At 37.6% G+C, this 15,757-nt stretch overlaps 1 protein-coding gene across 15 annotated transcripts in view; it reads left to right on the top strand.

Moving 5' to 3' along the window:
* LOC149065206 (cell adhesion molecule Dscam1-like) overlaps positions 1 to 15,757 on the top strand; it is a 147,018-nt gene that overhangs the window by 72,666 nt on the left and 58,595 nt on the right. Inside the window, exons 1-4 of one of the 15 annotated variants that reach the window (XM_089254520.1) lie at positions 3,448 to 3,659; positions 6,105 to 6,386; positions 10,808 to 10,930; positions 11,046 to 11,213. The exons of 12 other annotated variants lie outside the window; for them this stretch is intronic. In XM_089254520.1, the coding sequence (XP_089110646.1) occupies positions 3,578 to 3,659; positions 6,105 to 6,386; positions 10,808 to 10,930; positions 11,046 to 11,213 (655 nt within the window). In that variant the 5' untranslated portion in view covers positions 3,448 to 3,577. Of the gene's footprint in view, positions 1 to 2,843; positions 3,009 to 3,447; positions 3,660 to 6,104; positions 6,387 to 10,807; positions 10,931 to 11,045; positions 11,214 to 12,068; positions 12,268 to 13,777; positions 14,060 to 15,547; positions 15,671 to 15,757 lie in introns of those variants that run through there. 2 more of the 15 variants (XM_089254514.1, XM_089254521.1) reach the window with 2 other exon arrangements.

Below are 15,757 nucleotides of genomic sequence, written 5' to 3'. Positions count from 1 at the left end.
GCAGATTTTTAGCCATTTTTGACCCCCCCCCCCTTGTCAGCAAAATTTCGTCAGCAGCTTAGAATATTTCATATCTTCAAAAAGGGGTGGTTGATGACATAAGCAACCTTCAAACCCCCCCTCCCCCGTTGTCATCAAAAGTCCGCAAATCCGAAACCCCCTCCCCCCCCCCCCCCCGATGCTGACGTAATACTTGAATGACCCCTTATACTGTTTTCCTTTCATTTGTTTTTTTCTTCCTTTTCTCTTTTTTTATTTCAACTTCTTTCATTTCTTCAAACGTGGGGTTAGGTTAGGACAAGGTTACCATATTTATCGCTGATTCATCAAATAGAGATCATCCGAATTTCTTGCCAACTCCTCGTAAGCGAAAGGGTTAATTGCCTTAGGAGGCGAGAGGTGAGAAAATATTTTATTACCCAGTTAATAGCAAATGTCGACATAGCGGATGTCGTATCTTTACTGCAATCACCTAGTATCAAAAGAACTGACAGAACTAAAGATGTAGAAACGTTCCATTTTTCTTTTCTACAAATATAATGTAGAATAATTATGCATTTAAATTTATATCTCCATTTTTGTAAATTTTGTGTGTGTATACAGGGAGAAAGCATAATTCCCCTTGCCACATTTTAGTGGCGAACCGTTGATCCTTTCAATTAGAAAAATTGTCCAGATAACATGTAGAACTCAGATACCTCACTCATGTTGCAAGGAGTTATATAGTTATTGAAATAAAAACTCAATTTTTTATACGGACGCCCTGTGCTCAAAAACTCGATAAGAAAATTATTGCCCTGTTTCTCCTGTGGTCAACTAGAAAAAGTTTCCAAGTGCAATATTTGCAGAGATATTTAAATTTAAAAAAACGGAGGAAACAAACCCAATTTTATGGTTTTTTGGAATTTGAATATCTCTGCGAATATAGCGCTTGGAAACGTGGGAATTTTTTTAGCCCCAGGACAGACGGGGCAGCAATTTTCTTGTTGGGTTTCTGAGCACAGGGCGTCTGTATAAAAAAAAGTTGTTTTTTTTAATAACTGTATAACTTCTTGCAACATGAGTGACGTATCTGAGCTGACCATGTTATCTGGATACTTTTTCTACTTGAAAGTATGTTTCCCGTTTCAATGTGGCAAGGGGAATTATTTAATCACTCTACGCCATTATTTTTAAATTTTCCTGTTTCAATATGTATAATTCATATTAAATATACTCATTATGTACTTTTTTTCCAGTAACATTTTTAGTTTTACCTTGTTTCAAAGTACAGTAATGAATGAATGCTTCAAGCTGCATGACCCATGTTGCACTTTAGAATATTTTTGCTTTTTTCCGAAAGTCCATATTTCATGATTACAGAAATAAATGAAAGTAATTTGAATTTCATATGATGTTTCGCACATTTTACAAATACCAAATATTAATTTAGTGAAATCTTACGGTAAAAACTGACTGAAAAAATTTATTACATTGGAACGTTATTTTTCAGTCTCCCCTACTTAAGAAATTTTGGTAATGAATCACTCCCTGTAATATCTGTTTTTTCACACATTGATAAACTATACAGCAAAAACAATCGAACAGGGGTAGTAAAAAATAAAAATTGAATGTACTGTATGTGTTAACAACAGGGATCCGGAATAGCCATTAAGCAAAATAAGCACGTGCTTAGGGCATCAGGAGAAAAGGGGGGGGGGCACCATAAAATTTAATTTAAATTTTTTTCAACCATCCGGTAGAAAATTCAATTTGAATCTGAAATTTTAAGAGCACTTGATTGTACAGTTGAAGATATTTATCGAAAGGTCGCCCCCCGGGCCAGAAAAAAAGGGTAACACGGGGGAAGGGGGATCTGGCGCAATCCCGTCATTTAGGCAGTGCCTTCTTAATGCATGGGCCCACCCGGGCACTGTCCGGGGGCCTCAAGAGAGGATGGGCCTCACAAAAAAGAGATCCGGTTGAAATTTTCTAGGATTTACCAGGTATGGCCTCCGAAAAATCACTTGGCCCGGGAGCCCATGATACTCTCAAGATGGCCCTGCATTTAGGGAGGGGCGGGGGAGGGGGTGTTGCCTCCCCGGCTTTTGGAAATACACTAAAAATGGTATATATATACACAAATATATATATATATACATACATTGAGTTGAAATGACGGCCCTGGGGTCTGGCGCTCCGAGTTCTGGATCAGGAGAAACGCTGTTTACTCTTTTTTTTTCGATAAAAATTAAGGGGAAAGGGGGCACCGAAATTGATACAGACCCTCAAGTAACGGAGTAAATTTTCGTTTCAAGTTGCGGCTTTGAGGGTTATGCAAAAGCAGAGAAACTAAGTTAATTGCTAACAAGAACTTGCGTTAATGATCAGTTTTTAGATTGAGATCTCACTCGATTTCTATAAAGTAAGCAATGAGCGTCTGAACAGGACCAAATTCTTCAGGGCAAAACAAATTTTTCCGAGGCCTTCCCTATCTAGCTATAAATACCTGCCTACCAATTCGCTATATTCACTCCCTCAAAAATGTTTACTAGATCAAATTGCCACCAGGCCTACCCGGCCGCTTGACTATCGAGCAGTAGCATCACAGGCTTCGGGCAAAATGGTTTTTCTGAATCCCCTCCTGCTCCACCAAAAATGCATGCTTGCTTACTTTCGAAAATTGTAAACACATCTAATTATCATGAGGCCCCGAGGGGAGGGGGGGGGCACCAAAATTATTTGAGTGCTTAGGGCCTTCATATGGGTTAATCCGGCCCTGGTTAACAACACAGTATAATAAGCATAGAATGCAACAGTTATTACTGTTAATTAATGAATCATTAATAATATTGATGTTACAGGTACTAAAGGACCGAAATTCAGCGACGAAGTCCATGCGATCGTGTCATCGAACAGCACTTTGCACATAAGCACTTTAAGCAAAGAGGACGAGGGTCTGTACCAGTGTACTGTCGATAATGGCGTTGGAGACGCACTCGAAGTGACGGTTTATCTCAACGTCATCGGTATGATATTTCATGTTGATATTAAATGTAACATCCACAATATAACTTTTCCTGGTCATGCTTGTCACGTTGGATCCAATAAAATATCTACTTATTTTAATGTTTTTTCATGTGATGAAAACTTGTAAATCTTTTTCTACAATGTAAGATGTAATCATGTTGATATGTGTGTTTATATCGTGATTACAAGGGGCCATTATGAGATATTTTACATGAGTTTTTGATTTCTTTCTATCGAGTTGTTATTTAAATAGAAAGGCTCAGTTTTTGTGATAGGTGACTAATTTTTCTTATTATGATTGAATTCTCTTTGGAATTAGTTTCTGATTAGTATTTTCTGCACTGTGTGGCGCTGCCTGGCCGTATTTACCGTGGCAAGTGTACATGGTCCATTCTATGTCATCGAGAGAATTGTCTCATTCGGCAGTCATACAAAACGGGGTTTTTTTTATACGTTATTAACTTCAGTTATAAATACCATAGGAACGAATCGTCGGTACAGCGCGCGCGAAAAAGTAATGAATGTGACGATGAGTATTGATATATAAGCGATTATAAATCCGAGAAGTATGATGAACACAAGTATGATCATGACCGTGATGCTAATGGCAGCTTACAATGGAATCATCACCGTCGGTGCCTTAAAAGCTGGTAAGTAACATGAATTTACTCTTAGCGTGTAATTTGTTGGATTTTATATAAACTTACATTGTATTTAGAGAGTGCTAATATTTTCATCATTTTGATTTTTCTCTTATACGAAGATGATTTTTTTTCATTATCTACTACTCATCAACTCTACGGTACTGAAGCCGTAATACACTTACACGATGACATTCTGGGATTTTTGTTCTATTTTCGAATAAAGGAATACTGTATAGTCATTTTCTATCATTTATGGTACCTTTGGTTTCATTCAATGTTATAAAATTTAAATATCTCTAGAACTGTTTGACACATCAATGATTACATTTAGAGAATTTTATACGTTTGATTCATGCAAAATAAATGTTTTCTGTGATACCCCCTCTCTCTCCAAATTCTTCAGAAATTCGAGAAGAAATTATTTTTTGGGTCCCAATCCAAGATTTTTTATTGGCCACTTTGTGCAGTTAATTTATAGTTTAAGAAAATACAATGTCCTAAGTTTAAAATTTTTAAGTATAGTCACTACTATGGCAGTTGGCACCACTAGTGACAAATCTAAATTTAATAGGTTTTTATGAAATTTAATGGTTGCAAACAAATATGGATAACGTTGAAATTTATCCTGACTTGAAACGCAAGAAAACACAAATCGGAGGAAAAGGAAAATATGTTGAAGATGAAAAATTTAAAATTAAAATTTGCAAGGACTCGAAACCTTTATTTTTGAGTTAAATTCTTTACGTTTTTTGTTTTGAATTTTTAGTTTCAGTATTTAATATAATGCATACCACTGTAACAGTCCAGACGGATCTTCTTATTATTGAGATGATCTAAAAATAACCCATGAACTTTATTCAGTACACAGCAAGGTACTTCAGTGATGATATGGGCCCCCTTAACCGGGACAACGGCTGAAATCGAAGAATGTCGACAGAGCCTGGGTGATGTACGGTTTAAAAAGTAAAAAATAAAAGCGATGGTATATGGGGAGCGATTTGGATGTGATTTAAAGACCTTATTACCATATTCTTAAACGCAGTCAGAATTCAGGTCTATCGATCCATTACCATTTTGGCGAACTATTAGACGTTTCAAGTCAGACTTTTCAGCAGGATCGTGCTTCCGTTTACACCTCAAAGTCCTCCAAAAAGTGATTCAGAACTGAAAACGTCTCGTTTCGGGATTGGCCAGCCTTTCAGAGTTCGAACCTCAACTATATAGAAAATATACGCGATGCCCTTATACAAATACAACGCCACAACAGGCAAATATCCCAACGAGGTGGCTGACTTAAGAACATCATGGATCCCCGAGCCATTTTTTGGAGGCCCTACCTACTACTGCTACACCCCCCCCCGCGGAACCCCCAACGAATCGGTACATGCGGGAATGTGCGTGTACGTGTAGTGAAACCTGACGTGAAGTTTTTTGTTTCTCTGTAATGCTTGTTATGTGTAGTGCTGCCATCTGCCAACAGTTTTTCTAACTATGAGTGAAGTGTTATGATTGAATGATTTATCGTTGTAGGACTGTTGCTCTCTGTGGCGAGACTTTTTAACGGGGAGATCGGCTCGCATTTGCGCCTTGAAGTTGGGAACCACAGAAAACCAACTTCAGCCGACCACCACTGTGGTGGTTCGAACCCGGATCCTCGCATCGCGAGTCCGTATTGAAAAACGCAACTGAGAAAGCACGGTTTTATTTTGTCCAGGAAAATTATAAAACCTTGTAATTGCGATGGAAATTTGTGTTTGATGTTATAAAAAGCAATGGCGATCATATAAATTACAAAAATTATTCATATGATTTCTAAAAAAAATTATTTAAAATTTGTGCCTAAACTTTTGAGGCACAAAAGTTTAGCCACAAATTGTTAATGCATGCATCTTCATTTTTTTCGCTATAATGTAACTAATGCTCAAGATTTGTTGTTTTTTATGTGCCATTCATTTGTCACAGGAATCCCGGACAAATTGTGTAATGCCTAACAATTTACATTAAATAACATAAAGCTCAAAATTAGTGTTGGCGCCTAAACTTTTGTGGGGTACTGTATTTACCAGTAATAATTAATCGCAATACGATTCAGTCTGGTAAGATGTCATGTCGCTAACTTAACTAATATTCAACAGACTTTTAGTGAAACATTTGTTTTTACAATACAGTAAAACCCCTCTTAACGGACACCTTTCAGATACGGTCATCCCTGATTTACGGCCAGTGATAATTCCCCTGTGAATAATAAAAGTATGCTTTCTCCAAACCTCTGATTAACGGTCACCCTTTTTAACGGACAAGTTTTTTTGTCCTGCCGGTGTCCGCAAAAGAGAAGTTTTACTACTTAAGAATTGGATCTGAATTCTGAGTCAGGTTTAGTTACCATGTAAAGTGACTATCATGTAATTTTCTGGCATATGTTACATATAAGGCATATTTTATTATATTTAGGTCCACCAAGAATACAGGAGTTTAATTTCCCTCAGCAAGTCTTGAAAGGTGAAAAGACGATTGTATATTGCGCGGCCTTGTCCGGGATCTTGCCACTTGAATTCAAATGGTCAAAAAACGGCCAAAATTTGGAACTTGTTCCTAAAGCGATCGTTAAAACTCATTCGGACTTTTCGGTCCTTTCTATCGAAGAAGCTGACTTGGACTCTAGTGGTAATTACACGTGCGAATTGAAAAGTCCATCTGGTTATGATAAGTTTACAGCAGTTCTTGATGTCAAGGGTAAGTAAGGCAGTTTGCATATGTATTGGATACACTACATGACCAAAAAAAAAAATGTCGTAACCGATTTTATTGCACATACTGCTCAATTATCAGGAGGGGAAGTGCTGTCATCTGAGATTTTTTCTGTTCTTCTGGACTAAAGTCTTCAGTAAAATTGCGTCTGATGAGCAGGACCCAGATATTGATTGACGTTTGCATTTTTGTTGAATTTTTAAACACTTTTTTCACTTTTGAGCCATTTTATAAAGTTTCAAGACATTTTTTTTTTTGGCATTTTTAGTATCTTTTTCAAATATAAAAGCAGGTCAAATTTTTTTAAAAACAAAATAAAAACGCATTAATTTCATCACTTCATTTGTATCTTCCTTTATAGAAATTTAGTCTCTACTCATGTACATTTTTATAGTGAAAATTGCACTAGTCAAGAAACCAATGAAAGTGGATTCAAGGATTTTCTGATCTTTACATGGGATGTTGAGAGACAGGAAAAAGATTGATTGGGAACATGGTAGTACTTGTATGTGTTTTAGAGAGAAAATTTTAAAATCTGCAAATCCATGCCGAACAATTTTGATCCATAACAAAGCTGCTATGGAGTATGATTTCGCAAGCTTTTTTTTCTTGCCTGGGACACGTTAAAGAACGGATGGTGTGCATAAGATCAAACTCCAGGATTCTGTTTTCAAGCCTTCAGTCCATGCAGAAAGGTATTGATGCTATCAATAAAGTCAGTTAAGTTCTTCATATGTCTAAGGGTGCGGTAGTTCATTTTTCTGTTATGAAATTTAATAAAAATAACGGGGAAAAGCTGAGTTATTACCCGTTGCCGCTGTGGTGGTCGAGTGGTTATAGTGACGGACTCGCGATGCGAGGATCCGGGTTCGAACCCCACAGTGGTGGTCGGCTGAAGTTGGTTTTCTGTGGTTCCCAACTTCAAGGCGCAAATGCGAGCCGATCTCCCCGTTAAAAAGTCTCGCCACAGAGAGCAACAGTCCTACAACGATAAATCATTCAATCATAACACTTCACTCATAGTTAGAAAAACTGGTGGCAGATGGCAGCACTACACATAACAAGCATTACAGTGAAACAACAAAAAACTTCACGTCAGGTTTCAGTACACGCACATTCCCGCATGTACCGATTCGTTCGGGGGTTCCGCGGGGTGGTGGGTGTGGGCGGGGTGCATGTGTGGTGTAGTAGTAGTAGGTAGGGCCTCCAAAAAATGGCTCGGGGATCCATGATGTTCTTAAGTCAGCCACCTCGTTGGGCAATTTGCCTGTTGTGGCGTTGTATTTGTATTTGTATTTGTATAAAAGTTTTGAAATTGGAGGGGAATTATAACTGTGAGTAGACAGATCAAATCTACTTTTTCCCAAACATCCTCAATAATATCTGTTGATGCCGAGAGAGTTTTATCTAAAAACTTCAGTGTTGCAAATATTTCTCTATTCGGTCTTTTATATTTCTTAACCAATTCATAAATTATCGTTTATTTGAAAAATTCTATTGGGAATATAAATGTGTGTGATTTTCAATTCTTATAATTTTTTTTTACTTTAATTTTAGAGCACAATTTGTTTCTAAAAAAAAAAATTTAATAGCATTTTTTGAATTTTTAGAGCATTTTTTTATGGTCGTTTTCCAAGATTAAGGTCAACAACATCCGTACTAAATGAGCTAAATTGCTAATGAGTGTTTTATTAGCATGCTTCATGACCACCTTGATCGTCAATGGATATTTCCTTTTTTGAAGACGATGACGTGTTCTAAAATGACGATATCATGCTTTAGAATGACAATAGCATGTTGCAGAACAGTGGTGAACGGGAAAGCATTTGAGAGGAAAAAAAAATTTTAGCATGCTGATTATTCAGGGAAATTGAAATGATGGGAAAAATTTAATTTTTCAATTCAAAAACACCAATTATATGTACATGTTCACATCTCATTTTTTAGCTTTCGCTCGGGGGATGTGCGAAATTTGAATGTTCCTAGCTTGAAGGGATTCAGACGGCACACTCATATATGCGATTTTCAGATGTTTTTCCTGTTTGCTATATTAGATTCATTTCTTTTCGATCTTAATTCTATGAATGAAGATGATTTAGTTCAAGAATGATTTCATTTTCAAACGCCAGCCAGCGCATATATTCAAATGTGACTTCAAAAAATTCTGATTTCGAATAATTTTTGAACGCTTAGTTGGAACCATTTCCAAAACTAGAGAGCAAGCAGAGCTCTGCAAACGTTTTTATCATCCCGTACAAGTTCCCTTTGCGAAATGTGGTTTTCACGACTTTTGTGATGAAAACAAAAACCACGAATCGTTTAAATGTAAGTAATAACATGTAGGTTCAGGGCCTTCATTTCAACTTTTTCCAGGAGGGGGGGGGGGCAAAGAGCATGTACTGAAGGTACGCATATATATATATATATATATCATTTGTAGTGTATTTTCAAAAGCCGGAGGGGGGGAACGGCCCCCCCTAAATGACGGGTCTGTTAGGTAGGATCCCTTTCAAAGAAAGAACTTAAATTCAGTAGAACAATTTTGATTTCGTTGCATTTTTCCTTGAATAAATTAGTTTTGCTGTTATCATTCCAAGTTAAGAATTTTTTAAACTTTCAATTAGTGGATAATTTGTGTAATTAATTACAAAAAATAATTTTTTATCAAAACGACAACACATTATTCAATGGTTAAGTGTGTGTGGGGTGGGGGGGGGGGTTAAATTCAACTGCACTGCGGTTGCGGGATGGAAAAAAGAACCACTGTTCTGTGCATGACAATGCATGATATATTGCTCAAACTATGCAAAAGTAGTCGAAAAAGTACACGTCATCATTCGAACACTAAATACTGCCAGGATAAAACGAACCGAAAATAAAAGCCGAACACATAACGTTTTGTAGCCTGAATCTGATGTCACGTTACACCTCCGCGACCAATCAGAACTGGATTTCGGGCCGAAACTGGGAAGTTCGCGAAAAAATTGTCGAAAACGAGGCATTTTTCCTAAGGTACTCGGGGTAGACTCAAAAGACGAGTCTCCTCTCAGAACATGGGGGGACATGCAATGTTTTCCAAAGTAAGGAACGTCAACCTCTACCCTTCCAGATCATAGAAGACGATGCCCCTGGGCCACTACCTCTCATGACAGCCTCCCGAGGCCTTCTCTCTCTCCAACCAACGTCGGTCAACACTGCTAGAAGCGATCCACCAGGGGCCACACATCTGAAGACGACGCTCCTTGACCACCACCTTACCACTTCTCACGGTGACTCTCCCGTGGCCACCTCTCTCCGTCCGCATCCAACATCGGTCAACACTGCTAGGAGCCATCCACCAGGGGCCACACCTCTGAAGACGACGCTCTTGGACTACTATCTCTCGTGACGACTCTTCCGTGGCCACCTCTCTCCATCTGTATAAAACATGTCATCGCTGTTCATATAAAACATCAATCCACCAGGGGCGACCATCCGAAGACGATGCTCCTGGGGTTTCTACCCCACAAGATGGAGTGCCTTGGGCTTTCATTGACGACGTCCTCCGGCTAACATCTCGTCGGACAAACTTACAGTGAACCCGTCTTCCGCACAATTCCCAGAGAAGCCAGATATCCGCAAGACAACAAGTAAAATAATAACTTAATAAACTGTTAAGTTAATTTTAGGGAGCGTTGTGGAGTGAAAGAAGATGTAGTGTCAAGGTTTGAGAAAGGTATGTTGAGATGGTTTGGACACATACAGAGAGGATGAACGAAAGGAGATAGACAAAACAAAGTATACAAGACGAGTGTGGATGGGGTCGACCTCAGCGAACGTATCTCAATCAGATCGAGGACGTTTTTAGCAAAGGCCAGCTTAGGAGTACCTCAATTAAGTTAATAACAATGTATCTACCTATATAGTTTAAGTTAAAAAAATTTGGCTGTGAAAACAAATTTCAATTGTTGTACTGTTGGTATTTGGCTCTGTTGACTAATGAGTTTGCCGACCACTGGCCTAAGTGTCAGAATGATGATCCGAGTTCTTTCAAAGAATTTCAATAAGTCTTAAAGAAATACATTACGGTATCGTGATACTGTATTAGGGGTTGTCGTCTTCAGAAAAGAAAATATTCATTCACGGGTAAATATGGTCATTAAGAATGATAAACTACTCACCAGACTTAATTTTATTGCTGACCCCACTCCAGAATAACAGAAACAATCTCATATCTTAACACTTCTTCCTGTCTTGCACTAAGTGCAATAAAACCCATTATACAACATTTCTTTGGCCAGGAAATGTATTTGCATATTTGTATCATTATGTTCATTATATAAGATACCCTGTTCTCAGTTATTTTCTATGTGGCCTTTGCTGACACACATTCGTTCCCACAATAACAATTTTTGAAAATTCCACAGAGTCACCGAGATGGATACACGAACCGATAGATCAGTACGTCCAAGCGTCTTCTGCAGTCTCTATGGAATGCGAAGCAGCTGGACATCCAACACCCAAAGTAACCTTCGTCAAGGTCGAAACAGGTCATTTTTGAACTTTGATCTTATACCTGCAGCGCTTGATATTCTGGAGCACGATAAACTTACCTCTCATGATAGCCGTGTGTAATATGTGACAACACTGTTGTGCTAATTCCAGGTGTTGGACCGGAGAATTACATGATTATTGAAAAGCAGGTTCATTCACCAGGTAAAAGTGTGTTAGAAATTCCCGAAATAAGCGTTTCGGATGCAGGTTTGTACATGTGCACCGCACAAAATGCAATTTCCAAGATACAGACCAAAGGAGCCATGGTCACTGTCAGCGGTGAGTTCGTATCCATATGTATCGAAAACAATACAATTCATTAAGATCTTATTTTCCAGGTGCATATTATAGGTTAGTAATTATATGATAGACTGATCTCTGCTGATTCTAGTTACCTTACAGTATGAGTTGATTTCATGTTACCTTGTATATGTGTTGCTTCTAAGTTATCTTTATTATTATATGTGTGTATTCAAGTTATCCTTATTATTATATGTGTGTATTCTAAGTTATCATTATTATTATATGTGTGTATTCTAAGTTATCATTATTATATGTGTTGACTTCAAGTTATCTTTTAAAAGATATTTCGATCTTATGAAATTTGTTGATTTCAAGTTATTTTCATAAGATGTGCTCATTTACAAGAAATATTTTTAAATGTGTAGATTCTAAGTTATCTTTTAAAATGTATTGATTGCAATTTTCATCCTCATTACATGTGTTGATTCCAGTTTATCCTCATAACATGTGGTTATTCTAAGTTACATATTGAAACGTGTTAATTCATATACATATATCATATATATGCAAGCCTTAAATTACACGCTAAGAATTTCAGTCATTTTTCAAAACGTTATACACGCAAATATTTCGGATAAATATGACGAGGAGTATCAATTCATCCTATGATATTGTGGATCGATTACATGGTTTTCAATGTATATTTTCATGGGGATAATTTTAATATTCGATATATTTACATTGTTTAATATATATTTTATGTAATACTTTTTCAATGGGAAGTTTCTGATTTGAATTTAGTTCGCTATGTGGCGCTGCCTGACCGTTTATCGTACAAATGTACACATTTTGCCATCCAGCAAAACACCTTCGTTATATACTGGGAGATGAGTGGTTTTTTTCTAATGTAATGTTTCTCTTGTAATTGTACGCCGTGATCAAGGAATGTAATCTTAGTCATTTCAGAAAGTTTTTATCATGTTTCTCAAGTGTCGGATAATGCATCTGAAAAGAATCACTGCTACATGTTTGAGAGTTTTGATCTTAATGGCAGCTTATAGTGACATCACCATCAAGGCTTTGAAAGCAGGTACGTAATCAATGCTTACATATCATCCCCTCATCATGCTAGAAGTGCAAATTTTACCTTTTTTCTATCAGCTGATTGGATACATTGTTTTGCTATCACAAACGTGTGTGAATGTGTATTCCTATTGAAACACATGTTACAAAACCTTTTAGGAAAATATCTTCCATAGAGCAACATTGGGTAGAGTTAACCCTTCACACACATTTCCCACGGTTTCTTTTTTCCCGAAGGACATTGCATGTCCGTGCTTCTAGCATGAGGGGACGATATATACTCACACTTTATCCAATAATACACAGAACGATATCAGTATATTTATAATTTTTTAAATTGCGCTGTTCTTTATTGTCTATAAGCTATCAACTTGTATTCTGCATTTGCGCCAACCATTCGCACGGGTTTAGCCGCAGAAGCGAAATAAAAATGATTGAGATTGATATTTTTTTTAAGTTTTCAAACATTTATATCATGTCTACGTTCCAAATATAATTTTAAAGGAACTAAAATGACTATGAATTATTAATTTTTGCGATATCATGAGTCTAGTATCAAATTAATGATATTGACGAGCTTGAAGCTGTTAAAACGAAGGAAAAAGAAGTCAAGAAAGCTTTTAATTTAACGTATAAAATATTATATTCACAATATAACTTGTGATATATTGACATTCTGACGGTTTTCGTAATGGGATATTAAGAAAACGGTGACAGATATTAAAACCATTCTTGCAGGATATAAATGTGTGAAGTCAGGAGCTTCAGATACGTCATTCATGTTTCCAGGGGATGTTTAGTTATTAAAATTAAAAAAAATAAACTTTTTGTACGGATACACTCTGCCCAAAAAGTTAATTAGAAAGTTGGTGCCTTGCCTCTCTTGATGCCAAAAAAAAAAAAAAAAAAATCACGTTTCTAAGTGCAATATTAGCAGATAATTTTAATTTTAATTGCATTTTTAATTGGGTTGCTATATATTTTTTTGGAAATATATGACATCCATATTTGTTATGGGCATCTTTTTCTCAGCCACCTCATTGGGCATTTTGCCTGTTGGGGCGTTGTATTTGTATAAACCTGAATTCACAAATCGGCAAAAAGCCGTTTTGTCTAGCCGTGTCTGCTAGTTTTTTGCTGTTCTTTCACAACTTTCCTCCGATTTTGGAATTCAGCCTCTGCGAATATTGCATTTAGAAACGTGGATTTGTTTTGTTGGTATCAGGAGAGACAGGGAAACAACTTTCTAATAGGGTTTTTGGGAACAGGGTGTCCGTATATAAAGTTAATTTTTATTTTATTTTAATAACTACATAATTATCCTTGCAACATGAATCGAGAGGCTATCCGCATTTAGATAGGGGGGGACAACCATAATCTTTCTTATTAGACAGTGTATATATAAAATCAATTATTAATCATTTTTCGTGATAATAAAAATGATAATTGGATAATAAAAATAGTATTATTTTATTCCTTGTATATATATTTTTAATTTCTTTCCCGTTCCTTTCAAGGTCCACCAAGAATACAAGAATTCACTTTCCCACAGCAAGTTCTCAAAGGAGAAAAAACGGGCGCTTTCTGCAATGCTATATCCGGGGTCCTACCGCTTGAATTCAAGTGGTCGAAAAATGGACAAAGCATCGAACATTTACCAAAAACCACGGCAAAGTCGCATTCGGATTTCTCGGTCCTTTCCATCGAAGAAGCCGACTTGGATTCCAGTGGTAATTACACGTGTGAACTAAAAAGTCCATCCGGTTATGATAAGTTTACAGCGGTGCTCGACGTTAAGGGTGAGTAACACGTGTTCTTGGAAACTGTTGCAGTGCGTATTAATGGTGCCCAACCGAAAATTTGGTCTTGAAATCGCTTCGATGAACGTGATCTATTTAGAGACACGGCTTTCAAATTACTTTGGACAAGTTACATCCCATTAGATTCACCTCAAACTTTTAACTGTGTATAGAAATAAACAGCTTTTTCTCAGTTCAATATATCAAAGAAATATCGGAATATTTATGCCGAGGTGAACTCGAAAAGAAAAGTCATCTGGTCCCAGCCGGGACTCGATTTCAGGCTCTCTTACAAACCGCGAAAGCGTGCTTCCATGTACGCTGCTGGTGACACGACTCTGTTTTCCTCATTCCACGCATTACGGCGTGAAGCGCTGAAGTAGAGGCATTAGTAGCCTTAAAGTTCAGCAAAGAATCCAGAAAATATGTTTCCTTAATGTTGTTGTATATTGAGCTGGGAGAAAGCTGTCTATCTCTATACCGTCCCACCTGGGGGCCATTTGTTGAAGTTAAGAGAGGCTACTAATAGATATGACATGGTGTCGCTCTCCACTTGTTATGTCAAAGGATGTTTAGAGGTGTCGCGAGTTCGATACCCGCGGGATTCGTCCTTGTCAGAAAACTTTCCTGACACGGGGACCGCAGAAAAAATGGCTACCGCTGAGAGTTCCCCCATCGAGGGGGTTAGCGCACCAACCTCTCGATCAGTATAAAAAAACAAGCCTGAAGTTCGGAATAGGCAAGAAATTGTAGGTCCCGGTCTAATTAACCCTCGTGTGCAGAAAATGACCGTGGTGCGACAAAAATGATCAAATATACAGAAAATTGGATGTTGTGTGAAGATGCATATTACTTTTTTTGAGAGATGTTGATTTTAGAATGTCAAACTGACCTCTACCGAAAATCGAACCCGGGCCCCTCGTTTGCCAGACGAGTGCTCTCATCACTAAGCTACGGGGAGATTTTCCTTCCTTGGAACGTATATATGCCGAACTGTACCGTGAAATGGACAGCTATTAGCTGATCGTGTCACTGTCCAGTGCACGGTCCAGTTCGGTATATATGCGCTCCATGGAAGGAAAATCTCCATCCTTTTTGTAGCTTAGTGGTGAGAGCACTCGTCTGGCAAACGAGGGGCCCGGGTTTGACTCTCGGTAGACGTAGACATCAGTTTTCCATTCTAAAATCAACATCTCTCAAAAAAAATAATATGCATCTTCACACAACATCCAGGTTTCTGTATATTTTGCAGAGGCTACTAATGCCTCGCGTCACAGTTCGTGAAATAAGGAAGGTAAGGTCATGTCTTCAGTTGTGTAGATGGTAGCATGCTTGCAAGAGGGACTGGGTTCAAGTCCCATTGGAGCCCAGAGATCACTTTTCTTTCCGACTTTATCTCGGTATAATGTCCAGAAAATATGTGTTCTTGTGTAGGGAAATGTTTTCTTTTTGAATTATGAAAAGCAATAACCACGATAAATTTTACAGAGCCACCAAGATGGATACGTGAACCGGTAGATCAATACGTCCAAGCGTCTTCATCAGTTTCGATGGAATGTGATGCTGCCGGACATCCAACTCCCGATGTATCCTTTGTCAGAGTCGAAACAGGTCAGCATTTGCATAGTCCTTCAATGCCGAAGTATGATCCAGTTGACATACATTCTTGGATACTACATCAGAAATATGTTAAATCAC

The sequence above is a fragment of the Pholcus phalangioides genome, unplaced genomic scaffold (genome assembly GCF_987345545.1).
Source record: "Pholcus phalangioides strain wild (caught in Gottingen) unplaced genomic scaffold, Ppha-v1.0 ptg000041l_1, whole genome shotgun sequence".
Classification (NCBI taxonomy): domain Eukaryota; kingdom Metazoa; phylum Arthropoda; class Arachnida; order Araneae; family Pholcidae; genus Pholcus; species Pholcus phalangioides.
This window is presented reverse-complemented; position numbering and strand designations above follow the sequence as displayed.